At 35.0% G+C, this 20,091-nt stretch overlaps 2 protein-coding genes across 3 annotated transcripts; both read left to right on the top strand.

Moving 5' to 3' along the window:
- Positions 1-3,297: 3,297 nt before the first annotated feature.
- LOC145640110 (uncharacterized) lies at positions 3,298-4,467 on the top strand. Its single transcript, XM_081691421.1, has 2 exons — positions 3,298-3,742; positions 3,965-4,467. Exons 1-2 carry the CDS (start codon positions 3,298-3,300, stop codon positions 4,465-4,467), a joined length of 948 nt encoding a protein of 315 aa, XP_081547547.1.
- A 1,666-nt stretch (positions 4,468-6,133) lies between these two features.
- On the top strand, positions 6,134-14,856 carry LOC145638970 (putative methyltransferase PMT28). Of its 2 annotated transcripts, XR_014114764.1 has the most exons (9): positions 6,134-7,195; positions 7,287-7,436; positions 7,951-8,221; positions 8,306-8,398; positions 9,685-9,859; positions 13,121-13,363; positions 13,561-13,755; positions 13,939-14,240; positions 14,377-14,856. XR_014114764.1 is itself a non-coding variant. In XM_081690052.1 (8 exons), the coding sequence occupies exons 1-8, from the start codon at positions 6,329-6,331 to the stop codon at positions 14,132-14,134; spliced, it is 2,190 nt and encodes a 729-aa protein (XP_081546178.1). In that variant the 5' UTR covers positions 6,134-6,328; the 3' UTR covers positions 14,135-14,855. The 2 variants fall into 2 exon arrangements, 1 of the variants encoding a protein (XP_081546178.1); XM_081690052.1 differs by having other exon boundaries at positions 13,939-14,855.
- Positions 14,857-20,091: the final 5,235 nt, after the last annotated feature.

A 20,091-nucleotide genomic window follows, 5' to 3' on the forward strand; every position in this document is an offset into this window, starting at 1 on the left:
CTTACCTTTATTTTTCCGCACTTTTTACTTTCTCCAACGTGTTCTAACTTGATCGTCGGAGGCGGAGCTCCAACCAACCGGAGTCTCCGTGAGTACAGACCGCGTCGGACCAGTCTTCGAGCCGTAACTCTCCCGAGGGACAAAAACATCCAAAACAATTATTACTATTATTATCACCACTATTATTATTATTATTATTATTATTATTATTATTATTATTATTATTATTATTATCATCATCATCATCATCATCATCATCATCATCATCATCATCATCATTATTATTATTCAATATTAGTTATTTATTGTTATTATTATTAAATATTAATTTTTACTAATATTATTATTATTAAATATTTATTATTTTTTTATTTATTATTATTATTATTAAATATTAATATTTAATAATAGTATTATTATTAAATGTTAATTTTTATTATTGTTATTATTATTATTATTAAATATTTCTTATTTATTATTTTAATTAAATATTAATTATTATTATTATTATTATAAATATTATTTATTTATTATTATTATTAAATATTAATTATCATATAACTAATATATAAAGCTAAACTTTTAGCCAGGTCACCACATTGCAACACCTGACATTCTAACTTTTTGCCAAGTGTCGCGCCACGGTAGATAGATTTAAATAGATTTTATAGGATAAAAAAGTTGGTATATAATTCTATTTGGATAGAATTTTAAGATATAAAGATACACTTTTAGCCAGGTCACGACATTGCGACACTTGGCGTTTTAACTTTTTGCCAAGTGTCGCGCCACGTTAGATAAATTTAAATAGATTTTATACGATAAAAAAGTTGGTATAGAATTCTATTTGGATAGAATTTTAGGATAAAATTGTTAGTTTAAAGTTTTATTATCGTTAAATATCAACATTTACATATTGAATTATAATTTTATCCAAAAAAACTATTAGATTATATTTTTAAAAAATTATCATATAAATTTAATTTTTATTTCATAATTTTTTTTTTGAGCAAAGGAAGTAGTTTAAAGAGTAAAACATCTATTTATAATATTTGCTAATCGGTTAAAATTATATACTTTACAATCTAATAGAACAGATATCTGTCAATTAGGGTTGGGTCATGAAACATCTCTGATTGGGTCACTTTAGGTTATGAGTCAAGAAATGTTCATCCCCTGCCCAAAGTTTTGGTTTTAGGTCAATCTGACGTGCTTTGAACATTTATTTTATTTAGCTTATTGTTTGCTAATTTTTTTAATTATTTTTTTAATGTATAAAAGCGAACATTTTCACCAACATTATTATTAGTCATTACATGCTTACTAGATAGCAAATCGCCAGAAAAGCACATAAACTCCTAACTAATTTTGTATCAATGATATACTTTAAATTTTGACATATAGATTATAAATTTATCCTAAAATTCAATAAACAACTGGGGCATCACACGGAGCACAAAACTAGTATTATAATAATTCAGTATTCTTTAAGCAGAGTAGAGAAAATTTCAGCGGAGCTAACCAAAGCAAATTTCAGCCGAGCATAATAGGGATAAATACAAGTTAATCTCTGATATTCAGAGTTAAGTATAAAACAGGGGACTCAATTGTTGCAAAATATGGGGAAAGGGGACTCAATTTATTTTATAGAGGAAAAGAGGACTGGGCTAGAATGGGCTTGGGTTATCGGTGGGTTTTAATTAATTAAGGGAAAGAATTGAGTCCCCTTGGTTAAATAATTGAGTCCCCTTAGTTAACCAATAATAAAAAAGTATATTTTTATTTTTTTTTTATAATATTTTACCTTACAAAGAATTGAGTCCTTGCCTCTTTTTGGGAACAAAAGCAGAGCATCGTCACTTTCATTGCTCTCCTTTTGTCCTTAATGGTTTGGATGAAAGCCAAATTTGGAAATTTTGCAACGAAATTGCGGCAAAGAGCATCAAAAGGTACGTATTTCTTCTAATTAATTGTTTTATTTGTTTGGATTTACATAATTGAGGTATATTTTTAGGTTGTTCGTTTGCCAGCATAATTGGTAGGGTTTATGTACTTAGTGAAATTCATGCATTAGTACTCTTTAAAACATTGATTATGCCTTAAATGGGGATGAATTATGGTTTTTGTTTTGTAATTCTTGTTATGTACGATTTGGTGATGTATCTTTTGCTTGTTTTGGGGTTTTAAATTTTTTAATTTTATTTTTTTATCATTGTTATCAGAAACATTGGTTATCTTTCCGAAAAAAAAAATAAGCAGAATCATTGAGTGATAATGTTTGGGGATGGAAATGGATGCAAGTAGGATGCTCATGATTATTTTTTGTTTTTGTTTTTTTTTTTTTTGCTATAATGGGCTAATATGCTAATGTTTGTTGCTGTATATATCAACTTATTTTGTACTTATAATGTCAATGTTTATAATGACAAAGTGGTTTTGAAGTATTTGTAACACTCTGCCATTGTTTTGACATGCCAATATAATGTAATTATTTATTGATTATTAATGGAATGACTTAATGATATTCATTGGAAATTTGTTTTGAGTTGGATGTGTTTTATTATTGATTGTATTTTTCTTGTTTGATCTTATAGATAATGGAAGTCATCCCTATGACAATTGTAGTTCACTATGGTGGTGATTGGAAGCATAATCAAGGATTGGAATATTTTGGGGGGAAATTTAGAATATTTGATGAAATACCTATTGGTTTCAATGCAAATGAAATGAGAAAAATAATAGATAGCTTAGGTTATGATGACATAATTAAGGTGCATTACAGTGATTCAAGTAAACCAATGAGCACAGGAGTGAGATTTATGAGTTATGATGATGCAAACTTCACAAAGTTTGTTAGTTTGTTGACACAATATAGGATAATGGACGTGTACACAGAGCATGAAGACAATAGTGAGACCGATGAGGGTGAGGGTTCTGGACAGGTTGATGGTACTAATTGTAGTGCGGGGGCCGAGGCTACAGTGCATGTTAGTAGTGAATATGAAGCTGACTATGATGAAGAGGGTAGTGATGCCGATGATGAAGAGGGTAGGGAGGCAAGGGAGGAACTCAGAAAGCATAATAAAAAAGAGAGAGAGGTTCAGATTGAGCTAGAAAGTATAAGAAACTCTCAGGGTATGACAGGAGATGATGCAAATCCATTTGAAGACACATCTTGGTAAAAGTGATGACTGCCCGGACAGTCCAACAAAGTCTGAAGATGAGGCGGATTTTGGAATTTAATAGCAGACACCCCTCCAAAAAAAAAGTAAGAAGCCTTTGACACACTCATCTCACATGCAAACCCTTAGGATTGATGATGGAAAACATTTCTTTATTGGACAGCAGTTTGAGGATGCAGTAGAGTTCAGAAAAGGACTTACTCATTACTGTGTAACTCAGGGAAGGGATTTGATTTTCACAAAAAACTCTAAGCAGAGGATTGGGGCCAAATGCAAAGCTTTTGATAGAGCATGTCCTTGGTATATTTGGGCATCTGTTTGCAAAGACAAGAGCACGATGATTTTCAAGACATTAATACTAAAGCACACTTGTGGGAGAGTGCCTAATGTACGCAAACTGAGGTCTAAATGGATTGCAGAACACTACCATAAGAAGTTTAGAATCAACCCATATGTAAAATGTCAGGAGATAGTAGACACGATATGGTCTGAGTATGGAATTCAGATTAGTCTTTACATTGCCATGAGAGCTAGAAACATAGCCAAAGAACTTATTATTGGTGAGTACAAACATCAGTACTCCATGTTATATAGGTATGCTGCTGAAATAATGAAATCTAACCCAAACAACACTGTCAAGTTTGGGCTGAATCAAGGACAATTCAAAAGGATGTACATCTGTTTTGACTCTATAAAAAAAGGCTTTCTTGCTGGTTGTAGACCTTTCGTTGGTGTGGATGGGTGCTTTCTAAAAGGACCATTTGGTGGTTAACTTCTTGTAGCCGTAGGAAGGGATGGAAACAACCAAATGTTTCCCCTAGCTTGGGCATGTGTGGAGGTTGAGGACACAGACACGTGGGAGTGGTTTTTAGAGCTTCTTGCAGTGGACCTAGGGACAATGGATGGGTATGGTTATACAGTGATGTCTGATCAACAAAAGGGCCTATTAAAGGCAATATCTAATGTATTACCACAAGCGGAAACTAGAGTTTGTGCAAGACATGTGTACTGTAATTTCAGGACCAAGTTTGGGGGTGGACTAAAGTATAGAAGGGCATTGTGGAAAGTGGCAAAGAATTCCACAGAGAATGAGTTTAATGCCAACATGGAGCTCTTCTCTTCCATTAATGATGAAGCTGCTGCTGATTTGCTAAATAGGAATTACAAGAAATGGGTGAGGGCATTCCAAAGCCCTCGGTCAAAATGTGATTGCATTGACAATAATATGAATGAGGTTTTCAATGCCTACATCCTTTCATCAAGGCATAAACGCTTGAGGATATAAGGGAAGGATTGATGGTGAAAATGCAGAAGAAAAGAGACTACCTTGCTAAACAAGAGGTCTTACTATGTCCTAGAATACAAAAGGGACTTGAATATTCAAAGGTTGCTGCCCGGGGATGGATTGCATATTGGGATGGGAACTTCAAGTATGGTGTAAGGGAAGGGGGAACACAAGTCAGGTATGTTGCGAGCCTACTAGATAGGACATGTAGCTGCAATGTGTGGCAATTGAGGGGTTATCCATGTAGACATGCAGTGACAGCAATATGGAAGGCTATGGAACACCCCAAACACTATGTTCATGAGTGGCTCACCAAGGATAAGTACTTACAAGCATATCAATTTCCATTAGAGTCGTTAAATGACCCTAATGAATGGCCAGAATGCTCCCATAACCTACAAATATTTGCCCCTCCTGTAAAAATTGTCAAGCACAGGAGAACTTATAAGAGGAAGGCTTCTGCTAGCGAGCTCACAGGAGGGATCAAGATGTCAAAGAAGGGGATGCAACATAAGTGCAGCAATTGTAAACAAGTAGGCTATAAAAAGACTACCTGCCCCATGCTTCCTACCCAGCAAAATCAACCTGAAGTTGCCACTCAACAATCTCAGACATCGATACCCATGCACAATCGAGGATTCGGGGTCTATACTTATCCTAATGGCTATCAAAGACAGGCAGTGGTATGTACATTTATACAATTAGATCGAGTACTACATTTATATAATATTAAACTAACTCCCTTTTATTCATAATATTTCTTAGCAAATTAACACAAGAGGAAATCAATCATTAGCTTCATCACAACACAACGGAAACCTCTACTCAGGTACATCACTTAAACACAATTAGAAATCTTAAGATAAAAATATATAAGCTGTAAGATTACAGTTCATAACTTTTTTTTTTTTAATTTTTTTTATATATAATTTCATGACTCTGCAAGCCTTCATTAATAGTACTGATATGTGCTTCTGCTACAAATGAAAGACAAATAAGCTGCAAACCATGAAGATGAAGAACATGCTTTGTTTTTTTTTTTTTTTTTTTTTTTTTTTTTTTTTTAATTATTATTGAAAGAATTATTTTTTTGGATAACAAATATTAAAAAAAAAAAAAAAAAAAAAACAAACAAACAAACAAAGCTTTTGTTGTTTTGTTGTTACACTCTCTTAATTTCAAACAATTATACTTTTGAGACAATCAACAAGAATGATTAATGAAGGGATTAAATTCATTTGGTTTAATCAAGACAATAATGAGGAGACTTAATTCTTTACAAGGGACTTAATTCTTCTTGAGTTAAAGGTGAGTTAAGTCACCTGAAAACACCCTCTTTAATCGGAAATTTAACCCCAATCCTCTTTTCCTCTATAAAATAAATTGAGTCCCCTTTCCCCGTATTTTGCAACAATTGAGTCCCCTGTTTTATACTTAACTCCTGATATTCATAAAATTTGTTTATCACATGGCAATTTTGTAAATAAATTAACAACTTTTTCCATAAAAGTGGGTCCTACATTGATGATGATTGTATAAAATTGTTCATTTATTTACCAAAATGCCATGTGATAACAAATTTTGTTTATCCCATAGATTAACCGGGCTTCCTCGCATAATAGAGCACAATAGCTATAAAGAACGGGGAATAAATGGGGTTGTTCTCCTCTCTTCTATTTCTACTCTCCCACTTCAGATTTTATTGTATAAATCACTTAATTTTCTCTCCTCTATGACTCCCTGGATTTTCTACTCTCAAAGTTTGGATTTTCATATTCAACCTTGATTCAAATGGCAAATTCAAAATGTCGTTGAATTTTGATACCAAGAAATCCACCCTAAACTCCATTAAACTCACTCAATGGGTTTCCCGCGTCAAGCGAAGTCGGCGCTGTCGACAATTAGCCGGCGCACAATACTCCCAGTTGGATTGTGCGCGAAGCTGACTGCAGTAGTGATTCTTGGCCTGCTATTCATACTTATTTGGTCATTTTTCTCACCAACCCCAGATGCTCTTACAGCTCAAAGAGAGAGTTTTAGTGAGATTGCTGAACCAGCAGCAAGATCATCACCTTCGAAATCAAGCACATCCAAAGCTGGTCATTCAAAACCCGAATCGAAATCGAATAAAAATGGACATTTGCAGCAGTCGGGTAGTAATTCGAGGAAGAAAAAACATGGAATTGTTAGTAATGTGACTGTTAGTGGGCAGAATTTGAAGGAATTTAATAGGACTAATTTTGGGGATGAATTGGATTTAGGAGGGAACGAAGGATCTGAGAGATCTGAGGTTGTTGATGGAGATGATCAAACTGTGGTTGATGGTAAGGAAGAGGGGTTTCGAGGCGAAAGCGAAGGCGAGGATGAAGGGGAAAAGAATGGGGATGAAGATCCTGATTTGGAAGGGGGGGTTGATATTAAAATGTCGGAAACTGAGGAAGAGGATGAAGATGGTGATACTCGGTCGAAGGGTAAAGGGAAGATGAAGAAGAATTTGGGTCCATTGTTTGATTCTAAAGCACATTATAGTTGGAAATTATGTGATGTAAGGAGTAAACACAATTACATTCCTTGTATTGATATTGAGAGTCCTAAAGGAAAGTTTCAGAGATACCGACATCTCGAAAGGAGTTGTCCTTCAGTACCTCCAGTGTGTCTTGTTCCTCTTCCTCCTGATGGGTATGGAAGTAGTGGGACTACTTTGCATTGGCCTGAAAGTAGAACAAAGGTACGAAATCGAACAAGCTCATCATTATCTTACTTCAATTTTGTTTGGGATTGTCTTTCTAATAGTATATTGTTATTGGAATTGTTTTCAGATATTGTACAAGAATGTTGAACATCCTAAACTTGCTGCTTATCTGAAGACTATCACTTGGGCCTTGGTTTCTGGAGATTATCTTGTGTTTCCACAAAATCAGTCTAATATTATTGGAGGTGTTGGTCACTACCTTGAATCAATTGAAGAGGTACTGATTAATTCCTCGTATTGTCTGTGTTACTTGGTTACCTTTTATGTAAATCATCGCCATTTCTAATTTGCTAATTAACTCTAGTTGAAACTCATTTTCAAGTCTAAACTCCCATTATCTGATAAGTTAGTGAGCTGATTATAATAATTGGAGGGATGCTTTATGGCTTATAGCCTTATGCTTAGGCCTTATTCTTTTTTACACCGATAATTCACTGGACTTAAATTTTGTATTTACTGAAATTAAGTTGTTATCAATGTACTTGAAATTTTCAATTTTTACTTAATCAAATTATTATGTTTGAACTAAAATTATATTACTACTAAAACATGTTTACCAATTCTCAATTATATTTGTTCTTTGAGTGACATAATCATTTTTATTATTTGGTTAAGGTGAAGAGAACATAGCCTTATTATATGTGGATTGTGGAGACATTAAGATTCAAGTGGGTAAATGAACATTTTTTTTTACTTATTACTGGCTTTTGTAAACTTTATGTTTCTGTTAGATGGTACCAGATATTGAATGGGGAAAGAATGTCCGGGTGGTGCTAGACATTGGAGTCACCGACTCAAGCTTTACTGCATCTCTCTTTGGTAAGGGTGTGCTTACTTTATCACTAGGATTGAAGGATGACCTGTTGGACTTGGCACAAGTTGCACTTGAGCGTGGATTTCCTGCAATTGTTAGCCCATTTGCAAATAGAAGACTTCCATTTCCCAGTAGTGCTTTTGATGCCATTCACTGTAGTGGATGCAAAATACATTGGCATGCTCATGGTACCTTGGATTTTTTTTCACTTGCCCCTTTCTATTTCCTTACGTTAATGTTTTTATTATATGCTTCTTGTTTAAAATTTTCAGGGGGCAAGAGGCTTCTTGAATTAAATAGAATTTTGCGACCAGGTGGATACTTTGTTTTGTCACACAAACATAACAGCATTGAAGAAGAAGAAGGTTTGACCTGGTCTATTTTGATCTCTTCTTACTTGTTAATGATTGATGAAAGAAACCTTTTTTTTGTTGTGAACAAGTCAAAGAACTGGAAATATTTGCTAGCTTTTCTTATAGTTCCAATTCTGTAGCAAATAATTTTGCTGCTAGGAGAATTGAGATACTGATTTGCTGTATATCTGGTCAGGTTAGTCACAGTCACAAGTAATCAGAAATTAGATGAACATTTGTAGTGATGAGGAAGAAATATAAGGGAGGAAAACAGAGGTTATGACCAATGTATTAAAAAGCTCAAAGCGCACCGTGGCACTATGGAATTCCTAGCACCTAAGGCGTACCTCAGTGCGCTTTGGTGCACCTTGTTGAAATGAGGTACATATTAAAAATAAATAAATTAAAAAAAAAAACTTTGTGAAAAAACTGTTGTGGTGTGCAATACGCCTCATCAAAATCACTTTGTCTAGATGACAAAAAGCGCTGGTTTTAATGGTAATCAAGGTGATTAGACACCAACACAGCCTAGCCAACTTTTGAGAGGCTAGTTCTCTCCTATAACAAATAGTACTGTTCACTTTTCTCAATGCTTCTTACATTCAGTGCCTCTCTTATTATTACATCAGCTTTATTTTCTTGCTCTTTAATTTACTAATTGCTACAATAGCAAACGCACTTAGAATTATTGCAATGACCCCTGTGGCCTGCTAACCGATTTTGCCATGCTTAAGTGCCAAAAACCTTTCTACCCTTCACACCCTTTTAGAATAAGTCACTAGCACAGCAGCACAGGTGGCTCTTGTTGATTCTCTGCATGATTATCTTTTGATTGTTATCAACCTAAAGTGAAAAGATTACACAAAAGTGGTAGGCTGGATGCCCTTATCACTTTGCTTATTTTTCGGGGACCAATATTTGTTTTTCTAAACGTTGGGCTTTTAACTTTTGATTGTTTGTCTATCCATACCTCCAACTATTGTCAAGAGTGTGGAATGTAAGTTTTTAGTAACTTGACTTTATAAGACCCTGTGTAGGATCCATTTGAGCTTAGCTTGTCCCAGAGGTGATTTAGTTGAAGTGTTTTTAGTCCAAACTCTTTCTCATTGCTGATGTGGTTTTCCTTTAAAGTCAATATGATGGTCTAATTCTATTGGTTTGCATTTTTTTTTTTTTTGAAAAGCATATTGGCTTGCATTATTGTTTTATCTAGCTTAGTGCAGTCATGATTGCTATTTTATCACAAGTAACAATGCAAAGAGTACTGAAGATATTGTCCTTTAATTTTTTTTTGCCAGCTATGACTTTATTGATTGCAGCCATTTGTTGGAATGTTCTGGCTGATAAAACGGATGAAGTTGCTGAAGTTAGTGTCAAAATATATCAGAAGCCGGAATCAAATTCCATTTATGAACTACGTAGGAAAAGGAATCCTCCTATATGCAAGGATAACGAGAATGCGGATGCAGCCTGGTACGCCTACTGTTGTTTGCTAACTTATTTGGGCCAACTGTCCATCTATTTACTGCACATTGACATAACAGTACCCAAATGCCTTTAAAGAGGCTACCATGTAGGCAGCTCATGTGGGTTTGTTGGGTTGGGGGGGGGGGGGGGGTTATCTGAATTGCTTTATTCTTGCAATAAAAGAGAGATTGCTAGTGATCATATTCTGATGGCAAAGAACAAAGAATGTTTAGGCACTATCAAAATGGTATAGAGTACTCGCTACCATGATATGTTGCCTTGATATAAGATTATATGATAATTTAATTGAATTTTCTAGTATTCTCTTCCTATCTTATTGTCCTCAATTTTACTTTTCAAGCTTGAACAATATCTTACCCTTAAAGCATGTTCTACGGGATTGAAATAGATCCTTGAGCTTGTAGTTGAGCAAGCATCTACTCTTATCACACAAGCACACATAAGTAGATATTAGTGTGTATGAGGCAATCACTTGTTTCACTGTGAAAATGCTTTTACTCAAACTTTTGTTGCTTAGAGTACTTAAATGGATATTTTTGAAATAGCTTCTCTCCCACCATTGCCAAGAGTGTGGAATGTAAGTTTTTTTAGTAACTTGACTTTATTAGAACCTAGGTAGGATCCATTTGGGCCTAGCTGGTCCTAGAGGTGATATTGTTGAAGTGTTTTTAGTCCAAACTCTTTGTCAACGTCGACAAGGTAGGAGTGGCGTTGTTGAAAATAAAGGCTATGTGCACTTGGCTATCGATTTTTCATTATTTGTTTTTTACATTTCTGGTATTCCTTTTTCCTGTTTTTGTTTCATTGACCTACTAAACTACTCTAGGTAGAGCTACAAGTGCAAGTTGAACTCAAATCTATCCGGACATGATGGATAAAACTATAAAAGTGTATTGTAAAACGGGTGTCAAATGTCAGCCTTCTCATCTACCCGTATTTATTTTTCATCAATATAAATGGGAGCTTTAGTATGTGTTTCTAACTAGTAAACTAAGGGCTTAGAAGTTTTATAGCTATAGATTTGAAATAGCTTCATTTTATAGTTATTTTCGTTATTAGATGTTTTGCATCCTTAGAAGAGATCTTAATAAGATATCTACAATGATTGAACGATATCTATGTTAAGGGGAAAATTTGTCGACTTTAAATATTGTGAGGGTTTGAGTGTTGGGTTTTGATGTAAATATATTTTGTAGTAACATCAAAATAAAGATCTATAACATATTATGTTGAAATTCACTTTAATTTAGAATAGTAAAATTAGAATTTAGTTAGCAAAACAGAAATTATATACGTATGATTGACCTTAACACATATTTCAAAATTTAAAATGCAATCACAAGCAAAGAAACTTGAGATACTCTTTGCAACAAATTTTAAAAGAGTTGAGAGGGTTCGAAATTTTTTTATACAAGCTTTACGAGGTGAATTCTAGGAAATGTAAGTGACAGTTATTGAGTTGATTTCTGATTAATTTTCTCATCTTTTACAAATGTTAACCCAACATAAACAAAATGCTAAAAGATCAAAGATTCTAGATAATTGAGAAGGTACTTTGATCATGCAATAAGAATTTTATTAATTTTATCATGTAATGGCCTAAGTAATCTGATTTGTAAATTGTATGAAAAAAAAAATAAGAAGGAAGCTTGATGCTTTGATTAAGTTTGCTAATGGTTTCTGACAAATCTGGTAGCTTTAGCCTACCAATCTCCAAGTTAGTACCTTTAGGGTACAAATCTCTTATGGGAGTAACTTGAGGTTACGAATCTCAAATAAAAAAAATCTCTTCATTTTACTGAATATCCTATCTCCTATTTTTTTTTTTTTTGAAGAGATGTTAGAGATCCTATCTCCTATTTATACTCAAGCATTCTACAAAAGATAGCAAAAGTCAAAAGTTAAGCTAGCCTTAATTAACTTTGTCACTATTCTACAAAATATCAAATCAGCAGTCTTTTGTTACTACTCCCCTTAATGTTTCATTGATGGCTTTGTCCGCTAGCGCCTTTCTGTCCTCTGCTTCCCTTGAGTGCTGCTGCTTGTCCCCTCTCACTTGGACATGTGCCTCTTGCTTCTCTTCCTTCGGTGCAGGTCCATATTGGTGTTTTGGGTGCAAGAACCGGGTCCATTACAGAGTACTTGTTCAGTTATTCACTCAACATATTATTATTTGTTCTAATACATGAAAAATACTTCTTGGATTGGAGTTTCAACAGAAGAATATTATGAATGGTGCATCACAGTCGACCAATTTTGTTCATACAACTTCTTTCGAGTCTCTGCACCACAAACAAGGGAATATTGTTTTCGGCTTCTCTTAGTCTGTGCATTTTTGTTCCCAGTGTTGAAATTTGAAAAGCGATTTATTCCAGTATCTCTTAATCCATATGTTCCTTTTGTCTTCTCTCTTTGAAAGGCAAGTTCATGTCCATGTGTTTGAAAAGCAATTTATTCCAGTATCTCTTTATTACGTGATTGGGTTTGCAGAGTTGTTTGTGGCTGATTAATGTGACATCTTACTAGGCAGACTTTTACCTTTACTGGAGTAAATTATATAACATTGAACAATTTTCCTTCTGACCCCCCCCCCCCCCCCAAAACCCCTCAAATTCTCTGCCTCAATTTTGTGACCTAAAATATTATGAGTCTTATATACCAAGACGGGCAACTCTGTCAGTAGGATTGAGTAACCAGCTTTCTAAATGCAGAAGCATTTTATCAGTAGATTCTTAATCCATAAAGTGGATCAGGTATAGTCTTTATCATGCATTTAGATATAGTTTTAACTCTGTCATAGTATCATAAACTATATATTAATACTCCAGGAGGCTTCTTTATGTTTATGAGCTGCATGCAGTAAATATAGAATACAAGCCAATAAGATATCTTAATCGAATAAATAGAAATTTAACTATGGTGAACTCTTAAACTTGCACTAACTTCATAGTATGGTATTTAGCAAGTTAGGAGGGACTTTATCTCTAATATGTTGGATAGAAGTTCATATCACTTCTATTAAATGGCATTCAGGAGATTCAGCTGCTTTTATATGCTAGGTTTGAACAGTTATACTCTCTCACAAAGCACGATGTTGTGGCCAAGCAATTCTTGTCCAAGAATTGCCACACTACTTCCTCCCTTCTGTATGAGATAAATTATGACGCCTGACTTCTCTTCTTCCTCCCCTTGAGTTATTGTTATTCTGGTTTTTTATCTTATTTATTGTAGTCATAATTGAATCAGGTATATTGCAGTCGGACATTGCTTGCACCCTATCCCTACTGCAATTGAGCAGCATGGAACTGAGTGGCCTGCAGAATGGCCCAAAAGGCTTGAAAGTTATCCCGACTGGCTGAGTGAGAAGGAGAAAGTGAAGGCTGACACAAAGCATTGGAAAGCTACAGTCGACAAGTCATACCTAAATGGAATGGGTATTAATTGGACAAATATCCGAAATGTGATGGATATGAAAGCCATCTATGGGGGGTATGCTTTTAAAAGCTAATCTATGTCATCTTTTTCTGGGACTCGCTATATAATATTTTACAAATTTTCTTTTTCAGTTGCTCGGTTTTTTTTTTTTTTTTTTTTTTTTTTTTTTTTTTTTTTTTGTATATTTATTATTTATTTTTTAAAAATGTAATCAAATGCCAATTTATGGTTTTTTGAATACTATACCATAGGTTTGCGGCTGCTCTTTCAGAACAAGAGGTCTGGGTCATGAATGTAGTACCTGTTCATGCTTCAAATACACTTCCATACATATATGAACGTGGTCTCTTTGGAGTTTATCATGACTGGTGTGAATCTTTTGGTTCTTACCCAAGGTCATATGATCTATTGCATGCAGATCATTTGTTCTCACGGCTTAAGAATAGGTAATTCTGATCATTCTGTCTCTCCTCTGTTTTATACTCTCAACATTATGCGCAAGTATTGCAGCAACGCATATACTTCAGTAACCTACTAATACCATCTTATATCAAAGCAATCCTTTTTTTCATGTAAATCCACCAAAAAATTTGTTGCCTTGCTGTCTAACTATGTGTAATCTGCTTCAGATGTAACCAACCAGTGGCAATAGTAGTTGAGATGGATCGCTTATTACGGCCAGGAGGTTGGGTAATAGTGCGCGATAAGGTGGTGGTATTAGAACCCCTGGAAGGAATTTTTAGAAGCTTGAACTGGGATATTCACATGACATTTTTTCAGGATAAAGAGGGTATACTTGTTGCTCAGAAAACAGGGAGGCCTTGAGATCAAGAGAGAATTCCACACTTGTCTTTTTTCCTCCTTTGTTGTTTCCATAAGAGAAGTATATGAATACCAGTCCACGAATTTTCTGACATATCCAGAATATCAGGTTGGTTCAAATTTTCTAGCAAACCCTGCAGAATCCTAACATACTGTGATCTCTTAAACTAAATCTTCTTTCTTCTGTATATTATACCCCACACATTACCTACATGCAATGAGGATAATGCATAGGTTTTCTCCAGTTCTTGCAGAGGGAGAAATATTCCTTTGTCTTCAAATTTGACAGAAGCATCAGACTTGACATCATGTGAGTAGAAGATGAGCAGCATAAGATTTGGTGAGTTGAGTCTAAGGCGATTTCGGAAATTTGTGTATGGACTCTCATTGTTCAAGGTTGTAGAATGCCTTGATTTGTGGTAGCGTGTATCAAATTACAGATGGAAAATATTTTGTATGTTCAGAGCCCAGTGTATTAAAAGAAAGATATACAGCAGTATAGAACCTACCATTGTGAATCATACATTGTTGTTCAAGGTTGTAGAATGCCGTGATTTGTGGCAGCGTGTATCAAATTACAGATGGAAAATCTCTTGTTGTTCAGAGCCCAGTGTATTAAAAGAAAAGATATACATCAGTAGTTCAGTACAGAACTATCATTGTGAATTTATGATGCTGCTTGACTTGTATTCAATGGATGATACAAAACTATTCCATTCAGACGTCTAAAAATTCTAATGTGGTCACTCTTCTCTATGGCCATCACTTTTCTTAAATTTGATTGGCTAATCTTATCTCTCCTAAAATAGTTGGTCAAACCCTTTTTTTTTTTTTTTTTTTTTTTTTCCTATTTTAAATTCTTTTATATTTTCTGAAAATTACATTTTCATTTTTCGAAATTCTATTTTATATTTTCGAAATTATTTTACAAAAATCATATTTAATTAAATCCAAAAATTAAATTACATTAAAAAAAAAAAATTTCTTCTTCATTGTTCTTCAGGCTTATTCAATGTCCTTCATCAATGGTTGAATTTAACATCTAATTAATGTTATGTGTCCTTTAGTCTCAATTGCGCAACGGTTGAAATCAAAGACATGGCCAGATTCAAACACCATACTCGAAATTTATATTTATTTGAATTTCGATATTGAACGCAAATGGGATTGATTTTTAATCGTTGAACAATTAGTTTTTATTGTACAAAGTCCATCAATTAATGCGAAATCACCGGTTTTGTACAATCGGAATCAAAATTTTTAAATTTAACAAGATTCTAGGTTTGACCGGAAATTATAAGAATAAACCGTTTGAAACCTGTTTGATAAAAAAAAAACGCTTATGTTAATCTAAATTTTGTTTGTGTATACGTAAGTAACACAAATACATATTGGGCATTACCTGTATGAAACGTCTTTATAATATATTTTGTTACGATCAAACGTAATATTGGACATTACCAAATTCAGTTTTTTAATTCATTAATATTTTGCTATATTATTAATTGATAGTGAATATGACTTTGGTCTTCACTAGACAATTTTTTTTTTTTTTATTATTATTATTTTTTTTTTTTTATTATTTTTTAACACAAACAACATATTGGACATTACTTGTATGAAACATATCTATAATCTATTGGTTACGACCAAACATAACATTGGACATTACAAAATACTGCTTTTTAATTCATATATATTTTGTTATATTATTAATTGATAGTGAATATGACTATGGTCTTCACTAGACAAATCACATTTTATGTGTTAACAAACTGAGGTTCGATATAAATGGTAACTTATACATCTACTTTTGCGGTTTTAATTTTGTAAGCATATACTTTAATATAAGCAATTAAAACATCCACCTATCTTCAACATAAGAAATTAAAATATTAACCTTTAGAAAATTCAATTCCATGGGCATAATCATTTTAGAACTATAAATAAGAATTTAGTCATACTTTATGCGATGTAACACTATGTGTTACATTGATATATTTTCTACATATGATTTATACCTAATGCTAATTATATGTTGTTTAAGACCCGAAGCCTAAGTACTAAATTGTTATTCACATAGACCTTAGCTGTAGAAAAATAGTTTTTATACACACGGGTAATGACTCAAACTAGTTTAGGACAAAGCATATTACATGTACATCAAAAGATAATAGTGATGCGGTATCCTTTTCAATTAAATTATGCGTTGAATTTTTCAAATTAATTTCAAAATTTTCAATTGACCGCCCTTTATTTTCAGAGGTTAGTTTTAAAAGCTCAATTATATCCTTGACCAACTCTCAACCTTGTACTTAACACAACTACACACACACACACACACACACAAAAGGGGGATTCACAAAAGTCCATTTCTTGAGGTTAATGATTAATCTTCTAGATTTGGAGGGAAATGTGGATGTGGAGTTTTCTCTAAGATTCGAACTGTGAACAAGCCTAACCATAATAAGGGAAGGAAATTTGGAGGTTGTGGTAAATATCTGGTATTTTTTTCTAAACCCATTTGTAATTTCATTACAATTTTAATGGATGTGAGTAAATATAATAATCTTTCATTAGGGTTCCAAGTAACATTTAGGGTTTATTTATTTTATAAATTGTAGGAGGCTGATTGTGGATTTTTCAAATGGTTGTATGATGGTGTCGGTGGATGCGTCGAGTGTGATATGATGTCAAAGAGATTGGATGCATTTGAGAAAGAAGTTGAAAACTCTAACTATGAAGCTAAACAAAGTGAAGATTAAAAAGTCATAGTTTCAGGAACATATATGTGACTTGAAAAGCCAAATATGTCAATCAACCATGGAGAAGAACAGATATAATGCATACACATCTATGACTTTGTTTCCACTGGTTGTTTCATGGGCTATGTTTGTGGTAAATTATTAGAATATAATTGAATAAAATGCATTGCAGAATCACTTGTTGAGGATTTGGTTAATTCTAAATATCATATGTTTTTTAATTTTAATTTACATTATAATATAAAAAAAAATATCATTTGATACATCAATTCAAATTCACTTTTGATAATTACAAACTTTTTTGAATTCAAAAGAATGTTTTATCATTTAATTGGAATTTTAAACAATCATTTGCTTTGTCAATTCATGACAATTTTTTAAAAATATGCCTTCAATGCATTGAGTTATCATAGGAAAATAACTTATTATCAGTACTTGTATTATTACTATCCTAATATAGTTTTAAATATAATGGAATATTTACATAGCCTAACTAAGTTCATATAAAATGGGGAAATCAATTGATATGTTTCCAATTGTAACACATGTTAATTAACTTTAATTGCTAACTAATTTAACCTTTCAAATTTAACTTTTTAAAAAAATTTACAAGGAATACTAAATTCATGTACATATAGAGACTCTTTAATACTTAGATTAATCCCCTTAACAAATATAGACCTTTTAATATTGTAAAGGTTGTGAAAATAGAGTCCTTTCTAATTTAAAATTGAAGGTATGAACATAAAGTAATTAAACATAAAGTGAAATTAGTTACGTAGAAAGTCAAGGTTCAAACAGACCATAAATTACAAATACTAAATATGTGACATGCCACCATTACAGTTTCGCCATATTGGGCAAAAATACATGCCAGTACCCACAAAACAATTTACTACTTAAAATGTCTTAAGATCACAAATGAGAAACAGAAACACAACAATTAAAGTATATAACTCCATGACATACATAGATACATAGACGAAGCCTAAGTATCAAAGAAGTTTTCATTTCCAGAATCATAATCTGGTTCAACAAAAGCCTTTTGTTCTTTCTTAGAGTTGTCGCCCTCACCTTCATCTTCTTCTTCATCTTCCCAACAAAAAACAAATATAATTCGGTTAATTGTCTGTAATTGATAATGTAAACTGTTTTGGGTGTTTTTGTCCCTCGGGAGAGTTACGTCACGAAGTCTGATCTGGCTGGTCTGTACCTGCAAAATAACGGAGACTCCGGGTGGTTGGAGCTCCGCCTCCGACGGTCAAGTTAGTAACTTGAAACGGAATAAAGAGAACGGAAACTTAGGTGGGTATCTGCTTGGATTCCAAGCTCAGGTGTTTCTCTGATGTAAGAGAATGCTGGTGTAATAAATGGTAAAAACGTGCCCTCAAAATGAGGGACATCTCCCTATTTATAGGATCTTTGGGAATTGTGCCCCTGATTAGGTCACTGAACCCTAATCATTGGTGGGCTGCTCTGTTTTGCGGCATTCTCGGGATTTGGGCATGAAGGCCGCCTTTTCCCTTGATTTCTGGAATGACACGTGTCAAGCAGGGATTGGTCCATTTTAGACCAATCTGGGGCTAACACGTGTCACCTTCTGATTGGGCCACGTGGCAGGGTAAAATTACCCTAAACATTTTCCCCTCACATATGTGACGTGGCACGCCACGTGGCATCTGTGACACATGTCACGCTCCGGTTGGCGGTAATTTTACCGTTATAGAGTAACCGTTCACCTTCCGGGTAAATTACGGAAATGCCCCCATATTTACCCTCTATATATAGCCGTTTTACCCTCATAATTTTGTACGTTTATAAAAATTTTCTAGAGAGAAAAACTTTGAGAGAGAAGAAGTCATCCGTTTGAGTCAGGCGCGAGCAAGAAACTTTGTTCTTCAGCGACCCAGCCAGACCTGCCTTCCTTCAGATATCAAATCCAAAGGTACCGTCTCTGTCTCTCTCAGCTCTTTTCTTTTTTCACCGCTTGTACATATTTCTTGCAATAAATGGATGCATCACCAACACATACGGCACAGCCTAGGTTAGAGTCTAGCCGGTCACCAGGGACGGCTGAGTCTAGGACTGGGAGTGCCGTCTCGGGGTGTTGGGACCACCCTTTGCCAAGGATTCCGACCAGTTATGTGTCTGTGCAGGACACAATGGCTCGGACAATGCAGACGGCCACTGATCCAAATTATAGGAGCGAAGGCTCAGGCGGCCAAACGCCTGAGGGAGAAACGTCTGGTCAGGGAGACCAGACGGCTCTAGAGAGATCCCCTCCGCGTGCCCCTTCAACCCCTACAGACTCTTTTGTGGAAGAGTGTGACCAAGGCGGCGACGAGGCTGTCTCTGCCCCCTTGGATCAAAATGAGGAGGAGACGGAGAGTGACAGCTCCGCCTCTACCTCTAAGAGCAGCGATGACTTACCCCCTCTTCCGGAAAGCGAGGAGGAAGAAAGGAAAAAATGGAGCGAGAAGGACGATCCCTTCAGCATCCACGTCTTCTCCAAGGACCGGATACAAATTGGGGAGAACTTGGAAAATTTTAAGAAAATGCACCCGTTAGGAGACGGATATAAGATCCGGGTGCCGCCTGAGCTGGGCACCATCGCCTGGGGGGACGATCAACAGAACACCAACAGCTATTTCGGCTGTTATGAGGCGGCGTTCAAAGCCGGCCTTCGCTTCCCCCTTCACCAGGCAACTTACCCCCAACTCTTGGACCAACATTCTGGGGTATGTTGCCGCCTGTGAGTTCCAAGGGCTTAACCCCGGCTGGGAGGATTTTGCAAGCATGCATTACCTCAGCAGAAGCCCAGGCGGCTGGAGGGCGTGGTATACTCTAACCACACAGCCGCAATACATGATGACCTTGGACAAGGTCTCAAAGTTCGATGGCTGGAAGCACAGGTTCTACCTAATGTCAGCCCCAACCAGACGGGAAAATTATGAATTCCGTCTGTACAATAAGAAGCCTGACTTGTTGGGCAGGAAGTGCACTCTTCCCCGGATCTTAGAGGAAGACTTTGACAAAATAATTGAGGCAGATTTTTTCGGCCTCACAGACGCAACTCTGTCAACCGGGGAAACAATAAAAGTCCCTAAGAATTGGATCCCCAAGAGCGCCTAGTTCAGGGATGAATGTTTCCTAGCCGCCTGCGGGCTAGGGCACATGTTTACCAAACGTATGCGC

Source organism: Chenopodium album, chromosome 7, assembly GCF_948465745.1.
Source record: "Chenopodium album chromosome 7, dcCheAlbu1.1, whole genome shotgun sequence".
NCBI lineage: Eukaryota > Viridiplantae > Streptophyta > Magnoliopsida > Caryophyllales > Amaranthaceae > Chenopodium > Chenopodium album.

Excerpts from the sequence above, each read along its gene's own strand:
- LOC145638970 (XM_081690052.1), top strand. The coding sequence starts at position 6,329 with ATGGGTTTCCCGCGTCAAGCGAAGTCGGCGCTGTCGACAATTAGCCGG. Across the intron at positions 8,222-8,305 it reads AATACATTGGCATGCTCATG|GGGGCAAGAGGCTTCTTGAA; the intron begins GTACCTTGGATT and ends TAAAATTTTCAG. Across the intron at positions 9,860-13,120 it reads GAGAATGCGGATGCAGCCTG|GTATATTGCAGTCGGACATT; the intron begins GTACGCCTACTG and ends TAATTGAATCAG.
- LOC145640110 (XM_081691421.1), top strand. The coding sequence starts at position 3,298 with ATGCAAACCCTTAGGATTGATGATGGAAAACATTTCTTTATTGGACAG. Across the intron at positions 3,743-3,964 it reads AGCCAAAGAACTTATTATTG|CCGTAGGAAGGGATGGAAAC; the intron begins GTGAGTACAAAC and ends AACTTCTTGTAG.